This window comes from Homarus americanus, unplaced genomic scaffold, assembly GCF_018991925.1.
Source record: "Homarus americanus isolate GMGI-L3 unplaced genomic scaffold, GMGI_Hamer_2.0 scaffold52806, whole genome shotgun sequence".
Taxonomy (NCBI): domain Eukaryota; kingdom Metazoa; phylum Arthropoda; class Malacostraca; order Decapoda; family Nephropidae; genus Homarus; species Homarus americanus.
The window spans coordinates 10,280,856-10,294,822 of NW_024720773.1; the positions used below are offsets into that span (position 1 = coordinate 10,280,856).

The window sequence follows — 13,967 nt, forward strand, 5'->3', positions numbered from 1 at the left end:
TATTATAACAGCTGCCCCAGAGAGACCCTACAGGGCTGGGGTTCCTAGAACCTCCCAGGTAGTGCAGGAACCTCCATGGAGTGGGTGGGACTCTTGGGACCCTCCCAGGGGCAGTGGAGTCCCCAGCGGCACATCCAGAGGCAGTACCTGGGAGGGTCTCAGGAGGCCCCGCCTAACCTGCGAGGGTCCCTAGGGATGCTGTCACACCTGGGAAGGTATCAGGGGCACCCAGCGCCGTTGGTAGGGTCCTGAGTACCCTCATCTCTTCTGGGAGGGTTGCAGGGACCCTGCCGCCCCTAGGAGGGTTGCAGGGCCCCTGCCGCCCATAGGAGGGTTGCTGGAGCCCCCGCCATCCGTGGGAGGGTTGCAGGGGGCACTGTCATCCCTGGGAGCGTCCAATGGGTCCCATCCGCACCTGGGAGGGTCTCCAACGCACCTCGGAGGGTCCTAGGGGGCGCCACAGAGATCCTACAGGGCTGGCGCTCCCAGAGACCCTCCCAGGTGCAGCAGGGAACCTCCTAGGGGTGGCCGGGGCTCCTGAGATCCCTCCAGGGGCAGTGGAGACCCCAGGGACCCACCTAGAGGAAGCGGGGGCTCCTGTGACCCACCCATGTAAGGCTATATAGCTCCGGTGTTCTTTTAAGGCCAGTATAGTAAGGTTGATTAAGAAAACAAATACTGTATATCAATCAACAGTGTTTATTCCTATACAAAACAAGACATATCACAGGTATAAATTAGGGTTCTCAATTGGGACATGAGCCAAAGCAAATTTTTCTCTCAATCCCATCAAAGAACTTGACTAAGAAAAAAGCAGTATACCTTATATACATATATATATATATATATATATATATATATATATATATATATATATATATATATATATATATATATATATATATATATATATATACAGCCTTCAGTTGAATAAATTACATGATTCTCAATATGAGTTCATGCATGATTTCGAATTCTTAATTATACATTTTCATAAATAAAAACATTAACTACAATTTGAAATATTCAGACAGTACTCAACTTAAATCTTTGCATACAATTTGTAGTATCGGCTAAGTCAGAGGGGTTCAGGTGGTCTGCTTAAATTTGGGAAATTTTTTGTCATTGTTCTATGGAAATGAAATAGATTACCTTTGTTAATCTTTATTACATTTATCACTGACTATACTGAGAGTAGTTATGGAATATAAAAATAAGTGTAAAAATACTGATAAACCCAATCTAAGACTTGATTACACACAGATGCTTGCTTATATCAATTCTTTAAGCAGAATAATTTGGTCAGACAAATAGCTATGCTTCACACATTAAAAACAATAAAACCTTACCTATTATTTTCTTTTAAAATATTTATGTACAGTTCTTCAACCCAGAACATTAATCCCAAATTAGCAGCCTACCTTTATCCACCATCTTAGCTCATTATCTTTGGCTTGTGACACGAGCTGCTGAAAGACTTGGGTTCCTGCATTACATGTCACAGTGAGATCAGAGGCAATGTGGCAGTGTTATATTGCTCGGCAGTAGTCATTTCACTTTTCTAATACTATGAGAATCTACAAAAGATCTCTCAAATAAACATATTTATGTGCAATACACAAATTTCAAGTCATTATCCCAATGATTAATTAGCTAGAGAACCTTCTTGAGGTAGGTACTAAATCATTGGTTTCAAGACTGTCATTACAGGTATTCTCAGGTTATTACTAAGGCATCCATCTTTGAGAAAACTGTAAATTTGCCTGCAATGATTTCTGTATATCAAAAGGCACAGTGGTAATGGAAAGTTAAATAATAAATTGAGCTACAATATTTTATAAAGCAGAAGACTTTAATCTATGCAAAATTTACTGGGGAAACCTATGCAATCAATTTTTATATTCACATGAGTACTCAACTTTTTACAATCTAAACCCCCCTCCCCCTGGAAAAAAAGCAAACAAAGTTTGAAAGTATCAGGAGTCCATCCCAGCAAAGTAATGAATAAAGTATTTCATACTTTAAGGAATTATTTGATAGAATTTGTAATTCACTAAAATCTTCTCATTAAGTGGGAGGAGTTGGACCAATGTTCACACTGGAGTCTTGAATGTTCCACATTTATATTTCCATCTAACATGTACACTCCCAGGTGAGCAGGTGTGGGAGACTGCCACTCTGGGGAGCCATAGTTCACAAAGAAAAAAAACAAGTCCTGGATAGTGCGAGCATATTGGACATCTTTGTCAGTCTGAGATTGAAATACTCCTAAAATTGACTCGATATCAGACAATCCATCTGCCACAGCTCCAGCTCGGCTAACCCGAGCATGGCGTGACACATAAGCATAAACAGGTACATCTTCAGTCCCAGTGGGATGATTATGAGAGAGTGTCCTAGATAGTTTTTCAGCAGTGGCCAAGGTAGGACATGTAACAGTAGCATCAGATACTAAAGTGGTAAGGAGAAGCCAAGGATCATCTTTCAAATTAGAATACCATTCCAAGGCAGCCTCTGCCTCTGCTGATCCTGGTATTATGCTGCCTAATTCTGAACTCTCATCATTTCTTGGAGGCTGAGGCCAGACGTTTTGACCACCCTTATCTCCTGGCCAGTTAACATGACCATATGCAGGACTACCAGACCACACTGGCTGTCCATAATTAACTTCATTCAGTCGCAAACCGTCAACAGCTGCATCAAGAAGTTGCTGATGTGAGATGCCAAGACGTTCCCGCCAAGATAACAGAAAATGTGCAGCTGCTTGTTCAGTTGACCCTAAAATGGAAGTGGTTAACTGTAAAATCATACTGACAACAAATGACTTTAAATTAAAAGTACCAGAAATGAAATTGGTAAAAGCTCTTGATTAAATTTAGATCACATCTGAGAAGTCTACAGTATTGCACAAGACTACAGTGCAACTCAAATAGCATGCAGGACATTAAATTGGAGAGTACAGTACCGTACTTACTATTGGTTGAAACTTATGCTTATTTTTTTTAAGTGATAGACTTAAGTACAGTGTTGGAACATTGATGATTTTTTCAATATAGGTGAGGATTAAAAATTTCTAACATTATATTAGAACTGTACTGTAGTTAGTACATACCATGTCAACTAAGTCATTTTGTGAATTTATATGAATTTGAGCCATTATTAACAATATATTACAAGTCCACTTTGACCCCTTGTACTGTGGCAAAATGTACCAATGTACTGTTTAAAATTTACCCACGCAATTATTCTCATAAAAGTCTTACACATTTAATATCATCCGTGCTTTGTGTCAGCCCACATATGGCAGCCAATCATTTCTATAGCACCCTAGAGAGTTACTGGAGTAATTTATGCCTCGCAACATGCTCAGTCAGGCCCTTGTACCAGTAGTGAAGGGGGTGTCATCTGGTCAGAGAGGGTCGGCACACCTAAGGTAATATTCTTCTGTATATTAAAACGATAGATGAAGAAACAGAACTAATTTCAGAATGATGTGATTCAAAAGACAGTACCAAAAGTAAATTTAGAGAAGATTACACTAGTGAAATAATGAAACTGGCCACAAAATTTAAGAGGCAAAAGTGTAAAACATCATACAGAGTAAGCAGTTCCACTGGTGATTCGGGTTAGTGCTGATGATGCAACCGACGCTATATCATGCAACTTTCAATGCGCTATATTACAATAAGTAAATATGCAATACATTATTTTATTCATGGCTTTGCTAAGTATGTACTTTTCCATCTTATTGTGAGAAGAAAAATCGAGACTGTTGCAACCAGAAATATGAGAGTTCAATTCACTAGTTGCATGTATAAGGTTTATTGAGCTTTATAAACCCATTTTCACGGAGGTTGTTGGTTTACCCGTACTTAAATGAATGTAACTTTGCATAAACTGAATCTTGAAGATGCATTGTATTTAATAAGTGAGATTGGGGAATATTTTGAATATACTCTTTACAGAAATATAGTTTATCAGGTCTGGTATGAGATAAGGAATAATGTACAGTACAAGAATTTACATGACAATATGTATTAGGTGCACCAAAAATACTCTAAGTTCTTTTGTTTAAAAAAAAAGTAACTTACCAATCATGAGAGGCACTTGTGGCATGGACGGGAGAAAGGGAACAATGACACCATCAGCCAATAGCCATGGGCGGCCTTGGGGATGACGCCACTCCAGGGGTGGAGCCTCCATCACAGTACGAGCTGGGATGGACTCGAGACACATCACAGTTGAACAATTAAGTGAATCAACCAGTTCTGGGTCTGCTTCACGCCATGGAATCTCTGGATACAAAGGTACAGAGCCAGTCACCCAGGCAGAATGTACAAGCCTATGTCCTTGAGGTGAGGAAATAAGCGGCCATGCCATTGCGGCTCCTGCTTGATGTCCCAAGAACGTCACTTGCTCTGGGTCACCACCAAAATGTTCTACGTTGTGCTGCACCCAGGTGAGTGCTGTTAACAAGTCCGACACCCCCTGGTTTCCTGCAGTGTGAGGGTAGGTTGATGCTGCCAATTTTGGATGAGGGAAGAAACCCAGAAGTCCCCGACGAACCTGTGGTGACAAAACCACTACACGTTTGGTTTTGGCGAGACCTGCAGCCTTAGTAAGTAGCCAGGGTCTTTGTGTGTCTCCACCCAAACTAGCTCCTCCAACAAAAACTATTACTGGGAGTGGTGAGTCATACCCAAGTTGGGGTGTGAAGACATCTATCAGTAAACAATCTTCAGATCCCTCTACCACAGCTCCCTGCAAATAAATGTTTAAACTAGAAGACAAAAATTTAATTTTGCAAGCAAGTAGGTTGTACTAACAATGAGTTTTATCATGAATTAATCCACAGATTGGTAGATGTAGTGGGAAATACGAAAATCTTAAAGAATAAATTAAAAGCATGCAAATTGCATACCAATTTGCAGAAACTTAAGTAAAAGAAACAAAAAGTACAGAATGTTAGTACAGTAGTGCCTTTTTAAACCTACTTTTTCAACAAGTTTGGTCTATTCCACAAACCCTTTGATAAATCTGATAAACCTACTCCATCAACTATCATTGCTTTAATGCACTTATATTCTATCTACAACTGCTAATTTGGACTTCATGTTAATTCGGCCATTTTTGGCAATGTTAAATTAATCAGCAATATTTCAACATGGAGATCCAAATGTTTGAATTATACCCGTTTCTTAATTTTCCAATGCATCCAACAAGTTGAAATTAGCCCCGTGTGCAGAACACCACCACAGGCATAGCCATTGAAGATTGCTTTGTCTGAATGTCCTAGTGCAGCTGGGGCTACTAAATTTTTGCACAGCCTCGTGTAACATTCACATTGTGTATTAAAATGTAATTTTCCCTTGGAGCTAATATTTTACCCTATTTAAGCTCCTCGATAACAACAATATAATCAGAATGGAGTTTGATTTTTTGTCCTGTGTAAATTATCCACTTAAGTTACTGGTGTATGAGGGGAGGGGGGAGGAGGTACAACCTTGACAAAATACCTTGAATTCACAGACCAAATTCGGACACTTTGGATAATTCAGACCCTTTGTGTAATTCAACAAGAATAGAGCACCATTACTGTTAACAAGAGAGATTCAAGTTTACTTAACAATTGTGCTCACAATGAAACAATGACTCGGTACTTGTACCACAACTATTCCTGAAATCAATGGTAACCATTTCTTGTTTACTTTTTTTGTTCAACACCTTTTAGTACCTTCCCTGCTATACTGCAGAGTGACCAGTACCAAGAGCAAACACATACTCTGTGTACTGTCATCCATTTACTCTTACTACTATATCCTCACTCAACACCATACTCTTATCATCATTCACAACAGTATGAAGGTCTTTGCAGTAATCAACCTTGGGCCTTACTGTTAGAGACCATAGCAACCATCTTACAATTTTTGTAGGGTGACTAAATTTGGCTCCCAAACAAATTTACTAAAAGAAAGCTAAGCATCAGAAGAAAAACTCCATGACATGCACCATACCTGACTATCATAGCTCCAGCATGGCTGAGTTACATTAGCCACATAGGTTCCAGTCCAGCAATCATTCAGGTTAGTCTGGAGTTGTGCTGGACGAAACCGCAACTTTCCAAGCGGAGGAATAGCATATGGTATCCCACGAAACACATACGATCCATCCTGTATAGTGCTGAAATAAAAATACTAGTTCTAAACTGACATACAGGTACAGGTATACTGTTTATATAAAATTTATAGTTCAATCTAGGTACTAGTTTTACTGCTCCATCTTTGTGTGGGATGCAATGAGAGAACAATATATAAAAATAAGGAGAAGCATCCACATTTTTATGCTATTTTTTTTCCTTTTTTTAGTTTTATTATGGTTTATTAGACTTGATATATGAACTAAAAAAAATACCAAATAAAACACTCATTAAAATTAAGCTTATATGGTTTTACTGTTGTACTTACCTTCTTGAGCATCAATTCAATTGCATATGAAATGGAATGTGATTAAAGCAGTTTGCCATCTTTGGAAGTCACACTTTCCTTTTTACCAATGATGTACAGTACTAACACTGGTCAATGAAGGTCACAAAAGTGACAAAGAACAGACTAGCTAAAATCTAACCTCACTTGTAAGTTTGTACAGCTTGTGGAAAGTATATAATTTTAGATTATTTTCCTCACTATTTAGGTGGAGTAAATCATTGATCGTGACAACTAACGATTCTTAAATTATGAAAATTCCAAAAAGAAAGACTTTCGGTAAGGTACCCTTGAACAGGACCACAAGTAGTGACAGTGGTGACGTGGGGATGCTGGATACGAGGATCAGGGCTGAAAAATGTTCCTTGGGAGGTAGATGCCAGTGTTACTATCACAACCACCAACACCACTAAGATGATGCTACAAGCTGTAAGTGGAAAAAAATAGGTTGAAATTAAAATCTTACTTGTGAGGATGTCAACTAAAAATAAAGTACCATATACTATGCAGACCTGTGCTTCCCCAGAACTGGCATGGGCTGCTAAACCACTATTAAGTGAGTTACATTTTTAACTGACAGTACACAAAAAGTGGAACTAACTGGATCAATCACCAATACAGTACATCAAAAGTTTTGTCTGTATGCAAATTGGCTCTCCCTTGCAAGTTTATTTCACACTAATATTACTTTATAATTTATTATTAGTATGATTCCTTAATATTAATACTACTCCCTAATCTACTTTTAAGAAGACTACAGCATTTATATGTAAATAAATTCGTATCACCTCTTTGTTAATGACTTAACCTAACAAAAATTATAACAGCAGCAGATGTGAATAACTTAGCAATCACTACTAGTCAGTTTAGCACCATTATCACAGCCCCAAATTTGTTGATGCTGTAGTCACTGCCAACCTGCTGTACCACACAGTCCCTCCATGTACAGTCTCACCCAAAAGTTTGTCAACTCTCCCAGCCAGCTATTGCTGCACTACCTGCTTCAGATGTATGAACTTGAGTCTGTTACTTCAAACCTTTAAATTCATTCGTATCGGTTTCATGCTCTGGTTGGTAGTGAGACAGTTTCAAACATCTGAAGCAGGCAGTGCAGCAATAGCTGGCTGGGAGAGTTGATGAACTTATGGGTGAGACTGAACAACCTACTGGAGTTAAGGTTTTACTGCTCCACTTCTTTATCTTTTACCCCATCATTACAAATTAAAGTACTGTGCTGTACTAAATTGTAATTTCCTAAATTCTATTAGAATGCATATACTGTAGAGAATCATAACACACTACAATAATACATGATACTGAAAGCAACAATGCACAATGATTTTAAATAATCACTTCACATGCCACATTTTTGTTTCAATGTGCCCTTTACTGACATATTAGAAAAATTTTGAATTATTTTTTAAAGTAAAAATCAACTAGAATTGTACAATATGTTGTTTTAAAATACAAATATAAAAGAGTTATACATCATTTAAGGCAATGAACAAATTTATTTACAAAATTACTATAATCTACACTATCTCTAATGCATTATGGCCACTGCATCGCATCTCTGGATACTGTACTGTATAGTGTAATCAGAAACTCAAATTAGAAACGTGAAAATGAAAATTAAAAGTTTTAAAAGTAATCCTTCAAAAAATATTGTACTAAGAAACATTATAATGAAATTGTAGCATGATTCAATATGACCAACCTATGATAACCTTAGTGGAGGCTAAGGAGGAGAGAAAGCGGCTGAAGATGCTATGGGCACGGCTCTTGGACGCAGGCTTTGGTAGGTCAAGTTTGGGATCCCTCACAACTGAGACACTGGGGTCAAAAAGATCTAGGTAGCGAGGCTCTCTAAAAGTCACATCCCGAATCTGCCGAATGGGAGAGCTCTTTATCAGCCGGCGGTGGATACTGTCACCATCGTCACTCAGAGCACACACCTGATAAAATATAATGAGGTCACATGGACAAATGAAAATTTAATAAATTAAGTCAGGAAATTCTTTTAGTTCAGTGATGCATTTTAACTATCCATATTTAATTTGTTCCCCTCTCTATCTACATCTAATAAACCACCTACTGTACTAATATCCAGCAGGAGGGTTTATGGATAGTCTCCTCTCGATACTGACACTACTCCACACATACACATTGTCATACCCAACTCCGCCCCTTCTACGGTATATACGTACTCCTTCCTTCCACTTCAATGTTGGTTTCTCTTCCTTCTTCCTATTTATCATCTTCAATCATGCAATCTCCTCTTACCACACTACATATACAGTACTGTACTTCAGTTCAACCTCTTTTTTTTTAGCATCTATTTTGTACCAGACACAAAACTAAAATGAAATGGAACAAATGCAGTATCCTCTCCTCTTCATGCAAAGCCGATACTGAACACCCTATTCACACAGTTTTTTTACCCGTTAATACAGCAAACCCTTCACATTTGCAAGGGTTATACCTCATTAAAGTACATACAGGTGCTGTACTGTACTTCGAATTCACAAATCACAATCTCGCAATTACAGAGGGTTTACTATATCAATCATTAATATATCTGTAACAAAAATTGTTATACATATATCTCTGACATCACATTATCCTACAATCTTTTTCATGCATACTATTCCCATGGTCACAGCAAGACACTAAAGCAGGGTTTTCAAAAAATTTTATCTGAGGGGTTACTTCTCAGGAATGTCTGGAGATCTTAAGATTTTGCACTTCAGCCAGTACCCATGATGAGCATAAGTTGATGATAGTATTGGGTACTGTCTATTCTGAAAGCCCTGATGCATACAAAAACTAAAAAGAATTTAAAGAGAGGAGAGCTTAACAGATAATGAAATCTAAAAAAATATACTACAGGTATAACTGAAATAAAACGAAAAACTAATATACTGTACTGGATTATACTCTAAATTTCTCTAACACAATCTACAGTATATAGTCTTAACAAGTATTATATCTAACATTTTCTATCAGATAACAACTTTCTCTTGCAATTTAATGGTATTCAGGTTAGTTCTCCCCTCCGTGAATTCCCTTATCATTTCTCGAACATCTAAATACTATTAGAGACAAGCAGACAATAAAAGCTTTTTCTGATCAATAGAAAAATCAATAAACAAAAGCCACAATATGTGATTTTTTAACACAAATCTTTACTAGTAACAAGTGCATCAGACTCATGACCACAGTGTTTTAATATGCAATTTCTATGTGTGGACAGAGACTTAAAAGGTAAAAAAATATGCTAGAGATCCATAGAATATAAAAATGATATACGGATATACCTGTACAGTACGTGAAAATTCTAATACTGTATGTCTGAAAGTAATGAATTTCAGACCATTTATTATAAACACGTTCAACATACAGAACGTTCAAATATTACAACCTATAACTTTCTTGATAATGTACTATACAAATCCTTCATGCAGCATCTTCCCATATTCCAAGTATTTTTCCATAAACATTCTAGTATAAAAAAAAATCTGAGAATAATGCTTCAAATATTGACTAAAAAATAAATACAAATCTTTTCATTATATTAACAATTCATTGCAACAAAAATTTGATCAACTGTATGAGAAAGACAATGTAGTTATCCTTACCAACCACACACAGCGGGAGAGGCACTCAATAGTGAAGACAATATAAAATCTCTGATGATGAAATTTCAAATGATCAACATTGCATAAATATGTAGTAAGATCTATAGAGCATATGAAGTAATGCATAAATAATCAAGTGAATTCTGTACGTATTTCCTAATTGATGAATATTATGTTATCAGCCTTAAACATACTTATTATATAGAGAGAAATTCATGTGGATAAGCTATCAAATATATATAATACAAGCTCTCAGTTCCCTAATCTCAGTACGTTTCAACATTCCCAAACCTTGTCTCCCTCTCCTTCTCTCCTTCAACTTGCCTCTCTTAATCCTTCAACTCCTTGTCTCATATTTCTTTACATCTCATTCGATCTTTGTTCCCATCTCTTTCGTCTCTTTAATGTTTCATCAATTATGTACAGTATCCTCCTTCTCCTCTTATCTAACTCCTCCTTGCTTTGTTTTGTTTTGCTTCCCTTCACCTCCCCTAATTATCATCTCTCCTTCCTTCCTCCCACCTCCAACCTCATATATCTCCTCCTTCATGCCTCTCATTCTTCACCCTCTCTTCTCTTATCATATCATCCGTCTCTTTCATTTACCTTGTCACCTAATATCTTTCTGAATGTCCCTGTCTTACAGTCACTCCTTCACCCTCGCTTCATCTTCCCCTTCCCCATTCATGGCATATCTCTTCTTTCTCTCCTCTCTTCCCTTTACCACATTTTCTTTCTCTTCTTCCCTTTTACATAATTTTTCCCACTCCCCTTATTCTTTCAATTGCCATTTTTTTTATCATATCAGTCCCTTCATCATCATAATTTTCCTTCATTCACTTTATTCTCTTGCCAATCCTGCTACAGTACCATATTCCTTTGCATTAACTACTGTACTCTCTCTCACACTAGTCCCACTACCTGTACTCATATTTCTCCCCTCTCACTCACTCCCCCCTGTCTCTTACTTTCACCCCTTTGCCTTACCTCTGGCTCCTCATAAGGTGACGGAGTTGCTTCGAAGTCCTTGATAGGATCGGTGCTGGTCGACTCTCTCATGGGGTCCTTATGGGGATCCTTCAGTGTTGGAGGTGGGTCCTTGAAGGCCTCCTCCGTGACTGCCACACCCCCTTCACTCTCTCCAGGTGCTGTGCTCGCCACACGTCCTCCACCACGCTAAGGGGAAATTTAAATTTGTCATGAAATCTATAAACATAAAATTAAAATAAATAAATAAACATATATCACGTATGTTGAAGATCTAATTATCATCAATTCATTTTCAAAAAAAAATCCTTTACTCCTTAAACACCAAATACAGTACAGTACAGTACAGTACAGTACAGTACAGTACAGTATATGGAATTTAAATTACTGAACTTTACAAATATTATTATGAAGTGAGTAAAGATATTTTAAAGCTGTAAATTTTTGTCCTTATAAAACATCAGTGTTCCTTTACGTCTGCAGGGGAAATTTTACATGCATGAAATTCAGTTATAAATGACAAAATAGCAGTTTACAGGGAGACTTTTCTTGTTAGATCAGTGACTCTATGACAACTGTAATTATGAGCAACGTTCTCATGGAGGAAATTCTGTAAAGGCAGAAGTTGTTGTCTCGTCCTCAAAAGTTAGTTATAGTTAGCTCACTATACTGTACTATAGGTAGACACACCGATAAATATGGGTCACTACCACCTTTTAATTATTATACTTTTAAGTTTTAGCACTACAGGTACAGTACAGGTATAAGAGTCATGTATAACCGAAGCTATTCTACTTGCAAATTCCTTCATAATATTTTTCATGTAAGAGTATTACTGTAAACATATACAATACCTGTGTATCTATACTAAATGTTATAACCACTAACAAGAGTGAGTAAGATCTCTTACCTGAGCGATCTCAAACTTCCTCCTGAAGAAGGCAGGGATCCTCCAGGGTGACCTGGGGCGTTGTGGTGGTGACGGTTGGTGGCGCTGGTCGCCGCCGCCCCGCTGGGCTGCCCCGGACCCGCTGCTCCAGCTCCGTGACACATACCGTCCCACCACCGGCACCCCGGACATCCTGCAAGATGAAGCATGTGTTTAGTGTTGCAAACTTGTCATGATACATGTTATTTCAGTCTTCGTGTGTGGGTGCCTATCTGAAGACTTATCCTGAAAGTTGTAACTAGTTATATTTGAACAAAAAAGGTCTCTGAAATACAGTGATATCTCCATTAGCCAGAACAATTAGTGCAGAGCACTTCTAGGAATGAGAGATTTCCTGGTAACGAGATGACTCTCTCAAAGCCGGGAAAAATCCCTCATTACCAGAATTTTCCAGGTAATGGAAAAATATTCTCGGAAGTTCCAAAAATTCTGCATTACATTAGCTCTTGAACCCGGAAGAATATCCTCCATCCTCGGGATTTTCCGGAATTTTCCGGGAACCGCAAAATTTTTCTTGGAATTTTCTTGAAAATGTACCCCTTGGAAAATCGTTCTGAAAGTACTGTACAGTGTATTAATTTATTTATTATTCAGTGCTTTACTATATGATCAGCTGTCACTTTAATTTGATCTTAGTAAGGCCGGGCTTGAAACTACTAAGTAATTCTTCCTTTCAAAATTGTTATTCTTGGTATTTTAAAATTAAAGTAAAATATAATTTAGTGTTTTGTATTTATCTGCCTTATATACAGAACTGTACTGTACTGTACTGTACTGTACTGTACTGTACTGTACTTTTAGGACATAACTTGGAATGGGGCTTAATATATATTGGTCATTTTTCGTGGTTTCTAATTTGTTTTAAAATTTTATGTTTTTGTGTAGACACCCACCAATCACTATCAATTGAATGACCGCATGCAGGAACACAAACAGGTGTACACAGACAACAGTACAGGTGTATGTAGACAACCACAGATACGTACAGTACAGACACATGGATAGAAGAACATGTCACCACATGAATGTACAGCAAGACGCCCACACATCACCATAAGCGATGGGAACAAGAGTTCATCAAGATACAGTATACTGGCGACTATACCGGGGTAGCTTACTAGTCCGTCCTACCCCGGTCCTGATGGCTCCCTCCCCGTCTGATAACTCCGTCCAAACTACCTCGGGAGCCACAAAAGTCCAATAACACCACCATACAAGACGGAGAGAGGGACGTTCTGAACGGCCGGTGTTTTCTACGACACTACGACATTTCGAGAAGTCACCCTAACATGATTCCCTATACGACCACACAGGTGTCTAGCACGACTTGGGGTGGTCTAAGGGAGGGGAGGGACGGCTATATTGCAGATGTGACGCTTGTACCGTGTCTGACCAACTGGCGAAGAATAGAAGAGGGGAGTAAGAATGGAGGAAGAAGAGGAGCGATATTAATGAGGATCTGTGCAACGTAATTTCATCCTCGTAAGACCCGGGAGATGGTAGAGACTGATCCAAGGCATTGAAAAGAGCCAGCTGGTTACAATCTACACACGTGGTGACAGAGGCGACCCCCTAATAAGTGACATTATGAAAGTACAGTACAGTATTGTGAAGTAAGTGTCTTGTGGCTTTACATTCACTCATATAACCAAGCAAATTTCCGTAACAGCTGTCTTAGTCACTTTTTATAAACTCAAATCCTTTCCACTCTTTCCTGGTTATTAAAACTTCGGATTATGGCCTTCGGCATCTCCATTCTCACTTTCTATCTCCCTATTCCTTCTATCTAACTCTTTTTCAACTTCCTTCGTACCCACTTCTCTATCCCCTTCTCGTCCCACCTCTATCCATCCCCTGTACAGAGTGGGGGCGTGATGGTCGGCACTGGGTCGATACCCCAACAATGCCGCT

General features: G+C 38.4%; 1 protein-coding gene across 4 annotated transcripts in view; it reads right to left on the bottom strand.

The window, feature by feature from the left end:
• Nucleotides 1-908: 908 nt before the first annotated feature.
• LOC121861062 (neurotactin-like) overlaps nt 909-13,967 on the bottom strand; it is a 96,997-nt gene continuing 83,938 nt past the window's right edge. For 3 of the 4 annotated variants that reach the window (XM_042358592.1, XM_042358593.1, XM_042358591.1), the window contains 7 exons: nt 12,018-12,189; nt 11,108-11,296; nt 8,200-8,437; nt 6,771-6,909; nt 6,015-6,180; nt 4,092-4,761; nt 909-2,778 (listed from right to left, as the gene is read on the bottom strand). In XM_042358592.1, coding sequence (XP_042214526.1) covers nt 2,054-2,778; nt 4,092-4,761; nt 6,015-6,180; nt 6,771-6,909; nt 8,200-8,437; nt 11,108-11,296; nt 12,018-12,188 — 2,298 coding nt within the window. In that variant the 5' untranslated portion in view covers nt 12,189 and the 3' untranslated portion in view covers nt 909-2,053. The remainder of the gene's footprint in view (nt 2,779-4,091; nt 4,762-6,014; nt 6,181-6,770; nt 6,910-8,199; nt 8,438-11,107; nt 11,297-12,017; nt 12,190-13,967) is intronic. The other variant, XM_042358594.1, reaches the window with a different exon arrangement.